This window comes from Capricornis sumatraensis, chromosome 12 (genome assembly GCF_032405125.1).
Source record: "Capricornis sumatraensis isolate serow.1 chromosome 12, serow.2, whole genome shotgun sequence".
In the NCBI taxonomy this organism is placed as follows: domain Eukaryota; kingdom Metazoa; phylum Chordata; class Mammalia; order Artiodactyla; family Bovidae; genus Capricornis; species Capricornis sumatraensis.
Genome location: NC_091080.1, coordinates 78,870,741 through 78,887,107, shown reverse-complemented (window position 1 = coordinate 78,887,107; position 16,367 = coordinate 78,870,741). Strand labels below are relative to the sequence as shown.

The following is a 16,367-nucleotide window of genomic DNA, read 5'->3' as shown; positions in this document are numbered from 1 at the left end:
CCAAGAGGATTAGCCTGAATCAACAAGCTTTTTACTCTAACAGAATTCATTCATTTGAAAACAAAACTCAACATCTGCAAAAGGATTCTTCCAAGTCACGTTTTCTTCACTTCGTTGATTATCTGAAAATGTTGGTACAGGCAAGCTGAATCACTGTCTGATGGACACTTTTAGATGATCCATGAAATAGCAAAGAGTTAGCTACATAAAGTTGAATGGTGCATTAGTTTGCTAGGATTGCCATAGGAGAGGCACAGAGTAGGCAACTTAACAGAAACATATTTTTCACAGCCCTGGGGGCTGGAAGTCTGAGGTCAAGGTGTCAGCAGGGGAGACTTCCCCTGAGGTCTCTCTCCTTGGTTTGGGGACACCGTCTTCTCTCTGTGTCTCACATGGTCTTCCCTCTGTGTGCCTGTGTCCTGATCTCTTCTTATAAGGACTGCAGTCTGGGGGTTAGGACCCACCTGTATGACTTCATTATAACTGAATCACCCCTTTAAAGACCCTGTCTCCAAATAAAATGACATTCTGGGGGACTGGTGGATTTAGGACTTCAACATGTAAAATTGGAGAGGACCCAGTTCATCACATAACAAAGGATTACTGCCTGTCATTCATTTTCTTCTGTGATGAACCAGACCTGATTGAGGGTCTGTTTTTGTTTTTCTTTTTCTCGTTTTGTTTTTTGAAGTTTCTGTGTTCCCAGTATGTGTAACAGAAATTTCATTTTATCTATTCTTATTATTACCAGATAACAACCCAAAAGTTATGAAACGTCATATCCTAGATCTAGGAGCCTGGACCAGTCTGAATAGATGGAGTTGGCACTTGGCAGCCATGTAGCCTTGTGTCCCCCAGGTCTCTGAGCCTCAGGTCCTCCTCACCTGTGTGTAGGGCAGGGATTACAGCCCTGCCAGCTTCTTCCCTTTTTACAGGGATCAGATGAGAGAGCAGATGCTTAAGCGCTATGAAAATACAGAGTGTTTTGTAATATAAAAGTGGGATCACTTTTTTAAAGGATGTATATTGAACCGTTACCTCCCAACAATAAGGATGTGTGCCCACAGTTATTCTGAGTAGCATCAGAAAATAATTAAATTTTATTTTTAATAATCAGTTTTTAAAGAAATGATATGTCTAATGCTACAAAATTCAAAAATCTTACATTTTAAAATCTTACGTTTTAAAATTTTATTTATAAAATCACTTCATAAATTAAAAAGTCACTTTACCATTCCTGTCATTACAGGGCTCCTCCCCCAGGGTGGAGCCCCAGTACCATTTTTGACTATTCTGTTGACTTGTTCTATGTACCAGTAAGAACTTGTGCATATGTGGCCTTCCTGTTTTTAAGCACAATGATAACTGTTCCTTTTTTCACTTAATATTACTATCTATGAGTATAGTTATCTCATTCTTTTAATGGCTAAAAAGTATTTATGGTTTCTCTCTTTTTTTTTTGCTTTCTCTTTTCTAAACTTATTTTTAATTGAAGGATAATTGCTTTACAGTATTGTGTTGGTTTCTCCAGAATATCAACATGAATGAGCCATAGGTATACATAGGTCTCCTCCCTCTTGAGCCTCCCTCCCACCTCCCTCCCCACCCCACCCCTCTAGGTTGTTACAGATCCCCGATTTTCCATTCACTACTTTATCTTCTCTTTCACTTTGTCATGTTTCATCTTTTGTTACTATTGCATGTTTTCTTGTACTCAGAAATCTATTGTTTACAGGTTGATTATCCTACTACATTTTCTTTTAATATATTATTTTTTTCATAATATTTGTCTGTCCAGTGAGTATTTCTTTCATCCATCATGTGCTTATCCTATTCATTTTCCCTTTTTTTTGTTTTGTTTTACAAACTGTATTACCTTTTTATTTATTATTATTCTTACTACTCACTTTTTAATTCTGTTATTTTAAGACCATATATTTGCTGGATAGTTGTGGCTAGTGCTTCATTTCAGACTTAAGGGAATTCCCTGTGCTTTTAACATAGAAGCACTCCTCATGACCCAGATTAAGATTGAGCATGTGTGTGCTAGAGAGAAACTGAGAAATACATAGTCATTTAGCCTGAACTTTTCCCTAACCTATAGAGTTGGGCAGCTACAATGCTGATTGCAGTTCAGAATCTCTCTTGTCCTTGGACCTCACCTAGGACATGCTTTAGGCAAAGACAGCGATTCTCTATGATTCCTCATTGGCACCTTGGAATTCACCAGGCAGTTGGAGATCTGCTGTCCCATCAGTTCTCAGATCTGCTCTCTTTAGGTACCTTCTGTCTGGCTGGCTGCAGCCCATTGGGTCCAGTTGCATAAGGCAGTTCATTCAGATATTTTGTCATTTGTGATTTCAGATCATTCCTGATTTCATCATATATTCGGCTTACTTGTTAATCTCCAGTGTCCTTGCTTCTGAGAGTGATTTCTGAGAGGATAAGAGAGGAAATCCAAAATTCTGTTAAATGAAGAAATCCTCTCTAATTCTCCAGATAACTTTGATAATACACCTGCCAGGAAGTGTACTAACATTAGACCTGACTTAAAGATGAGGAGGTAGAGGGTAGCTGAGGTTAAACTAGGGTCATGCGGTTCAGTGAGAATGAATGGACAGTCTTGACTCATAACTCGAGCCATCCGTTGCTGACCTTTAGCCATCCATGGGAGAGTTTATAGCTTTGTTTACAAGTTGGAGTTGAAGTACTGTTTCAACCTACATTGGACCTATAATGAACCAAACCGGAGTAGGAGATGAAAAGTCTCAAGAAACCCAACACTCACCGGTCTTACGTTTTACTTACCCTGAATTGAACTTTTTTGGCATTGTGTCTTTTTAATCTTCATTAAAACCATTTTGAGCTGGTAGTATTTTTCCTCAGATGAAGAAATTGAGGCAGAAGTGCCTAAGTAACTTATCAAAGTCACAGGTTAGAAAGTGTTAAGTCTTTTAATTACCTTTCTGCCTCCTGAAAATGAGAGTCCTTCAGTTGTGTCCGACTCTTTGCAACCCCATGGACTATACAGTCCGTGGAATTCTCCAGGTCAGAATACTGGAGTGGGTAGCCTTTCCCTTCTTCCAGGGCATCTTCAAAACCCAGGAATCGAGCCCAGGTCTCCTGCATCAAAGGCAGATTCTTTACCATCTGAGCCACTAGGGAAGCCCAAAAATACTGGAGTGGGTAGCCTTTCCCTTCTCCAGGGGATCTTCAAAACCCAGGAGTTGAACCAGGATCCTCCTGCAATGCTGGACTATGAGGGAAGCCCTGGATTACTGCCTCTTGGGTTACTATATTTATTGATTCAACTGTGTATTAACTGCAAGCCTGTCCCACTGTAACGATAAAATCAAAAGATTCACCAAGGGACTCCTAGATGTTTTGTTTTCATTGTTCAAACCAGATGATGCTGCTACTTTCCGTGGGCTAAGGGGCCATGTCTCTGAGCGCCATCGTAATCACACCCAACATTTAGCTCACCCTGTTTTCATCCTGCAGTTTGTAGCCATCAATTAGTTCATATGAGGTAGGTCGTTGTCTCATTTCACAAGTCAGGCAGCCGATGTGGAGAGAGCTTAAGTGATTTTTCCAGGGTCAGCAGTGGTCCCAGGAGAGAGAGAGAGGGTGAGACTGGGCTTTTCCATCCCAGGCTCAGCCCATCCACGAGGACTCTGCTAACAATCATTCAATCATCTCAACTCCCTTCATAACCCACCCTGTGAAAAAGATGCTTTCTCTCACTCCTACTGTGAGTGTGGGCTCCACCAGGGTAACAGATGAGAGAAAAGTCAAATCAAAGAGGTTATGCACACAGGCAACTTCTTTTCACTTAGTTTCAAGTATTTTAGACCATGAAATGAAGACCATTTTGGTTAAAACTTGCTAATAATAAAATTTTTAAATAAAAAATGACATTGACAGGTCATTTGAAAAGAACCAGTTGATGGGGTGGTGTATCAAGCATTAGAAATTGAAACTAATTTCCTTTGAGGGAGCACTGCTTTTAGTTTTACTAACAGTATTGTACATAAATATATAACAACTCAAGTATGACATTTTTTTTTTTAATTGAGGAGGAAGATGAAATGCAGTTAGCCGCCCCCCCCACCGCCCAAGACCCTTACTTTTCGATGCTTACATTATAATGGAAATAGCTTCAGATTTTACCCAGTGGGGTCCAAGCATTCTTGGAGAATTTATTTTTCTCCTCATGTGACATTTTAATATACAGCATTTCATATGCAGTGTGGTTTTGAGATTAGCAAGTATGCAAGCAATAAGAGAAAAAGAAAGTACAGCTAATAAGAAAGTAGGTGTCTCAGAGCTTTTCTGTTTCAGCTATGAAGCCTACTATCTCTCATGATAACTTTGTTGACAGCATCCTTAGAGTGAGGTTTTGTAAGAATCATGTGTCTAAGCAACCCAGCACGTGACAACGAGTCAGCCTCAGATAGATGGTGCATTTTCTGTTTTAAAGACTTAAACAAAACTTTTCACATTCTTCCTTGGAGGAAAAAAATTACTTTTGAAGCCCTTTTTCACCTAAACACATTTGGAGATAAGAGCTCACAAGTCTTGACATTATTTCATTTTGTTATGTGTATCCGTCAAGGAACCAAGATACGATACAGCTACTAAAAAGTGATGATTGTGGAACAGAGAAACTTGACAGCATTTCATTTCCTTTGTGTTCTGATTATACATTTATCAGAAAACCTGTATCTCTTCCAGTTCAGCTAGAAATTGGTAGAATTCAAGAACTCAAAGGCCTGGCAAAGAACTGTCGTATTATTTGGTATCATCTTACGTTTTAGAGAAGTTGCTTGGTTGAGTCATTGTTAAAGCTTTTGATTCTCTTTTCATTCTTGGGACCCACTATCCACAGATCACATTTCTATAGGCCCTATAACTGCTTTGCCGCACAAATTAAACGCCAGGATATTTCATACATATACGCCAGCGTTTCAATGCTTGTCAATCAGAGTTTATAAAATATAGGGATTACAACCTGATATTAACATCCAAATCGATTGTGCTCATTTTATGTGTGAAAATGAGAAAGCCCCATGCAGACGCTAGATTTCCCAGCCTCTTTGTCACCCTGTTTTTAATTTATCTCCAGGCTTTGAGCCAGTAAGATGATTTTGCTTATCAATTTAATGTACTGATAAAGCATATCTGTGGATCAGAATGATCAGAACTGTAGTGGATCTACAGGTTGTTTGGCATTAAGCCCAGCCCCACTGAGGGTTTTAATGGGGGCTACTTCCTCCACAGAATAAATACACCCCTGGTTTTTAATGTTGTGTCTCCACTAGTGATATGATTGCTTCATATGAAAAGTGGACAGAGAAATGCGCTACCTTAGGGAGGAGGACTTGAAAACTTTTAAACATGTTTTTATACCTGTCCTTTTTTTAGGTGTACTTCAAGAGGAATTATCCAGATATTACTCACAATGGCCATGTGGTTATGAACGCTTCCAGTGGACAGCCCTCGGCCTTAACGATTTTTGAGACAGCACTGTGATTCTACCATGACGTCAAGTCTGTTCCAGAGGCATTTTTCCAATAGTTTTTGCACTGTGTAAACTACATTTTACTTATTTTTATACCAGCAGCAGATATTTACACATAGAATATGTTAGTCTATTTGGGTTTTTTTCCTGCAACTTCACCCAGTGGTTTCAGGCTCCTAACAAAATTATTATTGTTATTTATATGTTAATAGTATTTTTGTCTTATCTAAATCAGAGGTACAGGCCACCAGTAAAAGCTGTCTACCAGGTTTCGTGCCTTAAAGAGACTCCAGAGCCAAAGCACATTTTTTAAGGTGTAAGACAAAGTTGTCATAGATGTTTTTTCTGTCCCCAGACTACATATTCCTTTCCAGTTATATCAGGGATTCTGTTTACTTGAAGACTTTGTGAAAGTTGCCATTTTGCCTTACCACTTTCTTTAACATAAGTAGGATCCACTATTCCCCACCAAAGACCTCTAGTTAAGCTAGTACAAAATGGGGAAAACAAAAAATACACTTTAGTTGAAATTACGATAGGAGGCATTACGTAGGAGAGCCCCTCCTCCCCACCCCCCAAGGTAAATGAAGGTCAGTATTTCATTATATCCTCTAAAAGAGATGGAAAAGAAAGGAATGCTTTCAGAAAATTGCCATTCTATGGGGCTTTGATAATGACAGACATGTGAGTGATCATTGATCAGCTTCTAGAGTCCATGGCTCTGACTTGATATACCTGTTGCAGTTTTAGCTTCAGCTTGGTGATGTTTCTAAAAGGCCATGCTGCTAACTGAAATTTCTGAGTATGTAGTGGTGATTTCATCTGGATTTCTCATGACGACTGACCCTCTGCTGACATAAGCCTTTTGGTTTAGCCATCATTGAAATGTTGTCTAAATAGGATAGAAAGAGAGAACTAGAAAGTGAGAAAAATAGAAAGCCGTTGCCTACGTTGACTGTGTTTATGCCCTGTGCTCTCAGGATGCATCAGGAAGGTTCATGTTCATGAGCCTGCCCAGGTTAGTTTACTTCTGACCACCAATTGCACTTTGTCTAGGTCTTTCAGATCAGTAGATCAACAAACCAGAATACTTCTAGGGCCTGCAGTACTTGATTTGAGCTGTAGGTCCTTAGCTTTTCTCCATGGTGGTGGGTATGGTGTATTGAGTTCAAGTTACTAAAGTTACTGCCCTGGTTTTAAGTGTACTTTCATGACCTCTCAATAACCACCCTCAAATTGCATATATATATATATATGCCGTCTGATAGCTGGTATTTGGACTCTTTACCAGAGAGAAACAGATATTTCATAGAATCAAGCCTTAAAAACCACATACTCGGCAAACTACCCAAATACATTGAGTGTAGTTTGTATTTAGAAATAATACGGTTAATGTTTAGTCCAGTAATTATGTAGTAGTCATGGTTCTTATTTCAGGAGACTGAAATGACAACAAGGATAATATTGAGGTTTGTTAAAATAGTGGAAATATTTGAAATGTATATGTATGTGTTTATTTGGTCTTTAGAGGGTTTTTTTTTTTTTACTCTTAAAGGCAGTTAAATGTTTCTATTTTATTTCTTTTTTAATGGCATTATAGACTTTTTCAATGAAACAAAATTTAGTTGAAATAAATGTTTTCATCTCCAAAGATCTGTGTTTTCGTTTTTAGAGGTCTGACTCATGTCCTTCCTATTGAAAGCTAGTGTGTTTCCTTAAGATCCATTCCGACTCTTCTAGGTTAAAAGTACACCAGATGCTTTATGCAGAGGTGGGTGTCACTGATTGAAACAGTTGCTACTGAAGTAAGCTCAGCTGTACCCTTTCCATTAAGGGAAAGTCATAGCTTATGTCCCAGGATTGAATCAAGTATTAAATTGTTGGAGTTTGGGGGTTTTGATTTTTGCTCCAAACTAACAAGAAACCTCTACTGCTGCTACATTTAAAGCGCCTACAGGATATATGTTCTCAAAGTGTGGTCATTAGGCCAGCAGCAGCAGCATCGCCTGGGAACTTGTTAGAAATGCTGATTCTTGTGTCCCATATGTGCTGAATCAGAAACACTAGTGATGGGGACCAGTGGTCCCCAGTTGCCTTAACAAGGCCTAAGGGTGATTGTGATGCAGTCCAACATCTGAGAACCAGTAACACGAAATAAAGAACTCCTAAAACTCATTAAGAAAAACACAGAAAGCCCAATTAGAGAAATGGACAAGAGACTCAAATAGGCCCTTCACAGAAGAGAATATCCACATGGCCAAGAACTGCGAAAGGGCTCAGTCTCATTAGTTACCCAGGAAATGCAAATGAAAACCTCAACGAGATACCGCTAAACACCCAGTAGAGAGCTAAGATTAAAAAGTTTGAGAATAAGAATTGAGTGCCGATGAAGCAGTGGGAACTCTTGTGCACTGCTGCATGTACAAAAAAGTATATGTTGGCAAAAAACTTCAGAAAACAATTTGACAGCATTTACTCATACTGCGCACCCTCAGATCCATTAATTCTGCGCCAAACACATACACTTGTTCAAGGATGTTCTTAGAAACCTAGTTCCTAGTAGCCGCAAACTAGACATTACCCACATTCTCATGAACAGCAGAAGGAAAATGGGCTGTGATGTAATAGAATATCCCCCAGCAATGATAGCAGTTGAAAATCAACCACACAGGTGCAACACAAACTTAAGCCTGACCCCAAAGAAAATGTATGATTCCCTTTACACAAGGTTCAGACATAGTTACAATCAAATCATAGTGTTCAAAGTCAGCTTCTGAGTTACTTAAAATATTCCCTTGTTGGGGGCGGGTCGTAGGTGGGTATTGGTTGGGCTCTTCATTTATTTTCCTCGCTTCTCTGTTGCATGTCATAATTCACAATTGAGTTAGCTAAAAAAAGTTCTCGGCCCCATTTTTCTTGTAGAATCTCATTCAAATGCAGCGGTCTGGTCATTTAAAGGTGAATATAGCTGAGGAGTTATTTTTGCTGAGTTGTTAAAATATGAACTCTGCACAAGGGTTGTCTTCTAGCCCATAGCAAATGGCTTCATGTGAAGCTCTCGGTATAACATCTGTATCTTGTCTAAACAACCAAAATAAATCCTGCTTCATCTCTCCAATTCTGTCCAAATCATTCTAGATTTTATTTTTTTAACCACTTATTGAGGTATGATTGACATAGCCAAAGTTGTACATATTTAATGGAATCAACCTCACTGTCTATGCTGTAAAACATCGATCACCTCCGAAAGTTTCCTCCCACCCTCCTTTTTAACCTCCAGTAGTAGGAAAGATGCAAGCATGTCAGTCTAATGCTAACTGCTTTCAATAAAGGCATAAATGTGTTTTCTGAAGAAACAATTGAAGTCAATTCCACAAGGCAGTGATTTAGACTAAGTATTATGATCTGGTGAGTTAAATGTTAATATGTACCTTTACATAAGGTACATATGACCTTATGTAAATTGATGAAAATCTGGGTTTTTCTTTCAGATAGTTTGTCTAGATATATTAGAAGCCTCTCTTCTCAAATCTGAGTATTTGTTTCATATCGAATTCTGAGAAGTTTAATGATGTTCATCATCTTGGGACTTGAGTGTGTTAGATTTAGCACCTGGATTTGTAAGTCAGACTTTGACTATGATTCTATTTTGTAGTGTTTTCTCAATACATCTTTACCTAGAAATGTGTATGACATTCTGGATACCACATCTCAAAAGAAAATCTCTTTGTAATTTTACTAATGTATTTCAGGGAACGGATGAACTTTTATTAAAAGCAAGGAAATCTTTCACTTGGAATGAGGAAAACCAAGAAAGTTCAAATTCAAAACAAAATTCCAAAATCCATGTTTGTATAATCAACCCCATTTAGTCTCCAAATGACCTCATTCTCCAAAGTTCATTTATTGAAACTGAGTAAGTACAGTATGTGTCACTAAAGGAAATCGATTCAGTTCAGTTGCTCAGTTGTGTCTGACCCTTTGCAACCCCATGTACTGCAGCACACTAGGCTTCTCTGTCCATCACCAACTCCCAGAGTTTACTTAAACTCATGTCCATCAAGTCGGTGATGCCATCCAACCATCTCATCCTCTGTTTTCCCCTTCTTCTGCCTTCAATCTTTCCCAGCATCAGGGTCTTTTCCAATGGGTCAGTTCTTCGCATCAGGTGGCCAAAGTATTGGAGTTTCAACTTCAGCGTCAGTCCTTCCGATGAATATTTCGGGCTGATTTCCTTGAGGATTGACGGGTTTAATCTCCTAGCACTCCAAGAGACTTCAGTAGTCACCAAAACCACAGTTCAAAAGCATCAATTCTTCAGTGCTCAGCTTTCTCTATAGTCCAATTCTCACATCCATACATGACTACTGGAAAAACCAGAGCTTTGACTAGACAGACCTTTGTTGCAAAGTAATGTCTCTGCTTTTTAATATGCAGTCTAGGTTGGTCATAGCTTTTCTTCCAAGGAGCAAGTGTCTTTAATTTCGTGGCTGCAGTCACCATCTGCAGTGATTTTTGGAGCCCCCCAAAATAAAGTTTCACTGTCTCCATTGTTTCCCCTTCTATTTGCCATGAAATGATGGGACCAGATGCCATGATCTTAGTTTTCAGAATGTCGAGTTTTAACCCAACTTTTTCACTCTCCTCTTTTCAGTTTAGTCAAAGAAGCTCTTTAGTTCTTCACTTTCTGCCGTAAGGGTGGTGTCATCTGCATATCTGAGATTATTGATATTTCTCCTGGCAGTCTTGATTCCAGCTTGTGATTCTTCCAGCCCAGTATTTAGTATGATATATTCTGCATATAAGTTAAATAAGCAGGGTCAAAATATGCAGCTTTGACATACTCCTTTCCTGATTTGGAACCAGTCTGTTGTTCCATGTCCAGTTCTAATTGTTGCTTCTTAACCTGCATACAGATTTCTCAGGAGGCAGGTCAGATCGTCTGGTATTCCATCTCTTTCAGAATTTGCCACAATTTGTTTTGATCCACACAGTCAAAGTCTTTGACGTAGTCAGTAAAGCAGAAGTAGATGTTTTTCTGGAAGTCTTGCTTTTTTGATGATCCAGTGGATGTTTGTAATTTGATCTCTGGTTCCTCTGCCTTTTCTAAATCCAGCTTGAACTTCTGAAAGCCTGGCCTGCAGAAGCCTGGCTAGCATGACTTGCCTAGAGTGTGAGATGAGTGCAATTGTGCAGTAGTTTGAGCATTCTTTCATGTTGCCTTTCTTTGGGATTGGAATGAAAACTGACCTCTTCCAGTCCTGTGGCCACCACTGAGTTTTCCAAATTTGCTGGCATGTTGAATGCAGCACCTTTACAGCATCATCATCATATTTGAAATAGCTCAATTGGAATTTCATCACCTCCACTAGCTTTGTTCATAGTGATGCTTCCTAAGGCTCACTTGACTTCTCATTCCAGGATGTCTGGCTCTAGGTGAGTGACCACACCATCGTGGTTATCTGGGTCATGGAGATCTTTCTTATAGTTCTGTGTATTCGTGCCACCTGTTCTTAATATCTTCTGCTTCTGTTAAGTCCATACCATTTCTGTCCTTTATTGTGCCCATTTTTGCATGAAATGTTCCCTTGGTATCTTATTTTCTTGAAGAAATCTCTGGTCTATCCCATTTTATATCCGCCATTAAAAAGTTACAGACTTCATCATCCCTCAAAAACAACTTTTTTACAAAAAGGTAAAAGTAAATTCATAGATTAATATTCACAAACTACGTGGCATATGTGCTTTCATCCTTATCAAATTAATATGTGCTTTCATCCTTATCAAATTAAGAATTTTGAGCCAGAGGGACCACATGACACACAAAGTCCTTGTTTCCACCTCTCTGTATTCTATTTTGGGATTTTAAAATGTTATAAGTATGTAAATATCCAATAATTGTCAAATAAAAATCCTCCCCAAATACTGGGATTTTTTTTGATCCTGGTTGCCGATTGGTTCTCTGGGATGCACTCAGATGGAGTTTAGTGCTGGGATGTTTATTAGCGGCACCCGTGATATCACCACTGGTGGAATCAGAAGGGATAGAGCAGAGGAAAAAATTGTGCTGGAACACCGGCCAGGTGACCTTAGATGTCCCCATGGGGGCTCTGAAGAGAAGATGGCTCTTCAGGGTTGTCCTGACACGTCCAATGACCAGGGCTTTATACCTCCACCTGGCTGGGTCATTGCACAGAGGCTGCCCCCAGAGGGGCTGGTGGTTTAAGGTTGCCCACTGGCAGCACTTCCAGCAGCTGGACATCGACTCCTTGAAGGGAGGTCAGGACAGCACATGTGCCCCCTCAGCATGTGTCACAGCTCCAGTGGTTGGTGATTAGGATGTACAGTCACAGAAGCCTGCTGGTGACTTAACATTTAAGTCAAAATGATGACTTAGTCATTCCCCTCAATACCATGTGGTCTAAAAAACAGAAGCTCCATCTAGGGGAGATATCCTCATTCTCTAGGGTCAGCCCAGTTGTCACCTCTTCAAAGAAGTCACCTTGAGATCAATCATCATCCTAGGTAACTCAGATTTCTATAATATCCTGAGCACCTCTCATTTGTTAAACTGAACCATGCTTGGCTAGTGTCCTGTTGTCACCATCTTGAGATACTTATTTTTTAAACACGGGACTTTGTTCTATTCCATTTTGCTCTGGGTCCTGTAAGTTATGTAGCCTTCGCTGACTGAGTATTCATACATGGTCTGTCTTCTCACTAAACCACATGAGAAAAAGACTTGGAACTGTGCCCTATTCATTTTTTTAATTACATCTTTCAGCTCTGTGTGTGTCACATAGGGGGTGTGGTGCCTAGTAAATGTTTGCCGGATGAATAGATTACTGAGAATAAGTCTTCTCAACTTCATGATTTTGAAATTCTAAGGTAGCCTAGGATAACAGAGAAGCCCTGGCTTTGAAATCAGTCAAACTGATCTGTCAGGTCTTTCTCTACTGCTCACTAGCAGCGTGGGTGTCCAAAGAATGTACTGTCCAGAGTGGAGCACTTGAGAGTTAAAGGAAAGCAGTAACCAGCAAAGGTGCCAGGACAATAAACTGGCATCATCCTTGACAAAATGGGCTCTGGTCCCCTTATATCCATATAGCCATAGTTACATGCTTGGCTAAGTGTTTCCACCTCTTTGAATCTCACTTCCTTCATCTGGGAAATGAATCCAGTTCCTGCCCTTGGACCATTGCTTTGGTTGGGATGATGGAGGGACCAAGAGCATCCAAAGACACAGGGTGGACTCATGACCTCGGTGATTCCTAACCACCAGGAGAGGAGAGCAAGATGAGTGTGGATGAAGGAGCTTTGTAGACTATTTGAGGAGGTCCTCATCTGATGGCCTAAACCAGACTGTTCCTCCTTCACGTGTAGTTAAAATGACAGGCACACAGCGGGGAGCACAGGCTCTGGAGCCAGCCTTCCAGGGACAGATACCGGCTCCTCTGGACCCCAACTGGCTTTGGATTCAAGTTCTGCTGATATTCGTGGGTTCTTAAGGTTCGGAAGCCCACAGTGCCTCAGTTTCTTTGTAACGTTGAGATGGGAGTAGTATGGTTCTCAGAGGGTTATTGCCAAGATTAAATATGGCGGTGACACTCACAGTGTGGCTTGTGGGCTAATGTTAGTCCACAACCTGTTTGTAACCAGGTTAGAAGTAAGTACAGGGATTTTAAGAAAGCTAGACACTCACAACCATCTTCTATTGCTGTGACAGCCACACTTGGGATGGCTGGGATCTTGAACAGGCCAGAGACCAGCATGTCACACTTGCAGGGGAGGTGCACGTGGCTGAGCTGCACACCAGTCATGCACACTGGGGTCATTGATTAGTTTGCAATGTAATGAAAATATAAATAAAACTGGTTCTTAACCCCAGACAGTTGAGAAACTCTCTATCAACACTATTGTCTTTATTCATCGTTATCATGATATTTATGTTTAAAATTAGACCATATAAACTCAAAAGGCCCCACTATACATTAAAAATTCTTTTTTTAAGTTTTTGTTTTGTGTTGGCACATAGCCTGTTAACAATGTTGTGATAGTTTCACAGTGAAGGAACTCAGTAGTACATATACATGTATCCATTCTCCCCCAAACCCCGCTCCCATCCAGCCTGCCAAATAACATCGAGCAGTCCCATATGCTATACATTAGGTCCTTGTTGGTTATCCATTTTAAATATAGCAGAGTGTACATATCTCGCCCAAACTCCTTAACTATCCTTTCCCCCTATCCTTCCCCCACCCTGGCAATCAGTTCGTTTTCTAAGTCTGTGAGTCTCTGATTTGTAAGTTCGTTTGTATCATTTCTTTTTGGATTCCACATATAAGGGTCATATGATATTTCTCCTTCTCTGTCTGACTTACTTCACTCAATGTGACAATCTCTAGGTCATCCATGTTCAGTTCAGTTTAGTTCAGTTCAGTCGCTCAGTCGTGTCCGACTCTTTGCGACCCCATGAATCGCAGCACGCCAGGCCTTCCTGTCCATCACCAACTCCCGGAGTTCACTCAGACTCACATCCATCGAGTCAGTGATGCCATCCAGCAATCTCATCCTCTGTCGTCCCCTTCTCCTCCTGCCCCCAATCCCTCCCAGCATCAGAGACTTTTCCAATGAGTCAACTCTTTGCATGACGTGGCCAAAGTACTGGAGTTTCAGCTTTAGCATCATTCCTTCCATAGAAATCCCAGGGCTGATCTCCTTCAGAATGGACTGGTTGGATCTCCTTGCAGTCCAAGTGACTCTCCAGAGTCTTCTCCAACACCACAGTTCAAACGCATCAATTCTTCGGTACTCAGTCTTCTTCACAGTCCAACTCTCACATCCATACATGACCACAGGAAAAACCATAGCCTTGACTAGACAGACCTTAGTCGGCAAAGTAATGTCTCTGCTTTTGAATATGCTGTCTAGGTTGCTCATAACTTTTCTTCCAAGGAGTAAGCGTCTTTTAATTTCATGGCTGCAGTCACCATCTGCAGTGATTTTGGAGCCCAAAAAATAAAATCTGACACTGTCTCCACTGTTTCCCCATCTATTCCCCATGAAATAATGGGGACCAGATGCCATGATCTTGGTTTTCTGAATGTTGAGCTTTAAGCCAACTTTTTCACTCTCCACTTTCACTTTCATCAGGAGGCTTTTTAGTTCCTCTTCACTTTCTGCCATAAGGGTGGTGTCATCTGCATATCTCAGGTTATTGATATTTCTTCCGGCAATCTTGATTCTGGCCTGTGCTTCTTCCAGCCCAGCGTTTCTCATGATGCACTCTGCATATAAGTTAAATAAGCAGGGCGACAATATGCATCCATGTTGCACATTAGCAATATTTTTGACAGCATTAAAAAGTTAAATTCCTGCTCAACATTAGGAAGGCTGTTTTCCTTAAGTGTGTTTGTTGAGTGTGTTTGTACCCATTCTATTCGTGAATGAGTAGCATGCTCCTGATGAAGACAGTACTTGGAAACACAGCTGCTGCTGCTGCTGCTGCTGCTGCTAAGTCGCTTCAGTCATGTCCAACTCTGTGCGACCCCAGAGACGGCAGCCCACCAGGCTCCCCCATCCCTGGGATTCTCCAGGCAAGAACACTGGAGTGGGTTGCCATTTCCTTCTCCAATGCATGAAAGTGAAAAGTGAAAGGGACGTCGCTCAGTCGTGTCCGACTCTTAGCGACCCCATGGACTGCAGCCTACCAGGCTCCTCCGTCCATGGGATTTTCCAGGCGAGAGTACTGGAGTGGGTTGCCATTGCCTTCTCCTGGAAACACAGCAGGCCCCTTTAAAAGCCTTTCGGAAAACACAGGACTTTATGTGTAAGCTGTTGATTTTTCTTTAAAAACAGAAAGAATATGGATTAAAAAGCTCTTGCTTTTTAAATCTAATGTTCTAAAGGTAATTCACCTTACTTTACTTTCAAAAAACTGACACAGCAGTCTATGTGTTGAAAAATCTGAGAGAAATATATATTTATTTGAATTCAGAACTGAAAATAGAACATTAATAGAAGAAATAACATGCCTCAGCCCTGTAAGACCTCCATCTATACTCCAGGCCCATCTAACTCGCCTCAGGGGTCAACACTGGAATTTGTATGATTTTTCAAGAAGCAAGATCAAGACTTAGATACACCAAGAATGCTTTATGGAAAGCTTACTTTGGACAGTTCTGATTAAATTTACTCTTTCACTCAGCAACTAAATTCATGCTCCTAAAACTAGCCAACTTACAATTATCCATCCCAATAGGTAGAAGCTTTGAGCATTCCAAAACAGTGTTTGATCCATAAGCTATTTAATTTTGGAGTACATTATGTGAAAAACATTTTTTAAATTAAATTTTGCAGACTACCTAAACAAAAATTAATATGTCTCTGAGACAAAGTTTATATCATGTTAGAAGTGTTAAGAAAGAAACAGTCGACAGAGGATTGAGAATTTTAAAACTTTACATCTTATGACAACAAATATTTTTTTGGCATGCAGAATCCTAGTTCCCCAACTAGGAATAGAACCTATGCCCCCTGTGGTAGAAGTTCAGAGTCTTAACAACTGGACCACCAGGGAATTCCCTAACACAATGGTTTTTAAAAAAACAATCCAAGAGTTTATAATACTTTTACTAAAATATAAGATAGAGAGATAGAAAAAAGTGAATGGAAAGGTCTTTTTTTTCAGTAGAATGCCAACTAACAAATGTAGAAAAGTGTTTGACAGATAAAGTACCATATAGCAGTCATTGCTGTCATAAGTAATTCTGATAAAATTCAGCAGTTGTCTGATAAATGAATACAGAGTGATGTTTGAGGGATGGAAGAGACAGGGAATTTTCAT

The 16,367-nt window shown here is 40.1% G+C and overlaps 1 protein-coding gene across 3 annotated transcripts in view; it reads left to right on the top strand.

The window, feature by feature from the left end:
• The window catches only part of LOC138089276 (ATP-binding cassette sub-family C member 4), a 186,382-nt gene extending 180,777 nt beyond the window's left edge, over positions 1–5,605 (top strand). For all 3 annotated transcript variants that reach the window (XM_068984711.1, XM_068984710.1, XM_068984708.1), the window contains one exon: positions 5,425–5,605. In XM_068984711.1, the coding sequence (XP_068840812.1) occupies positions 5,425–5,532 (108 nt within the window). In that variant the 3' untranslated portion in view covers positions 5,533–5,605. The remainder of the gene's footprint in view (positions 1–5,424) is intronic.
• The last annotated feature ends 10,762 nt before the right edge of the window (positions 5,606–16,367 follow it).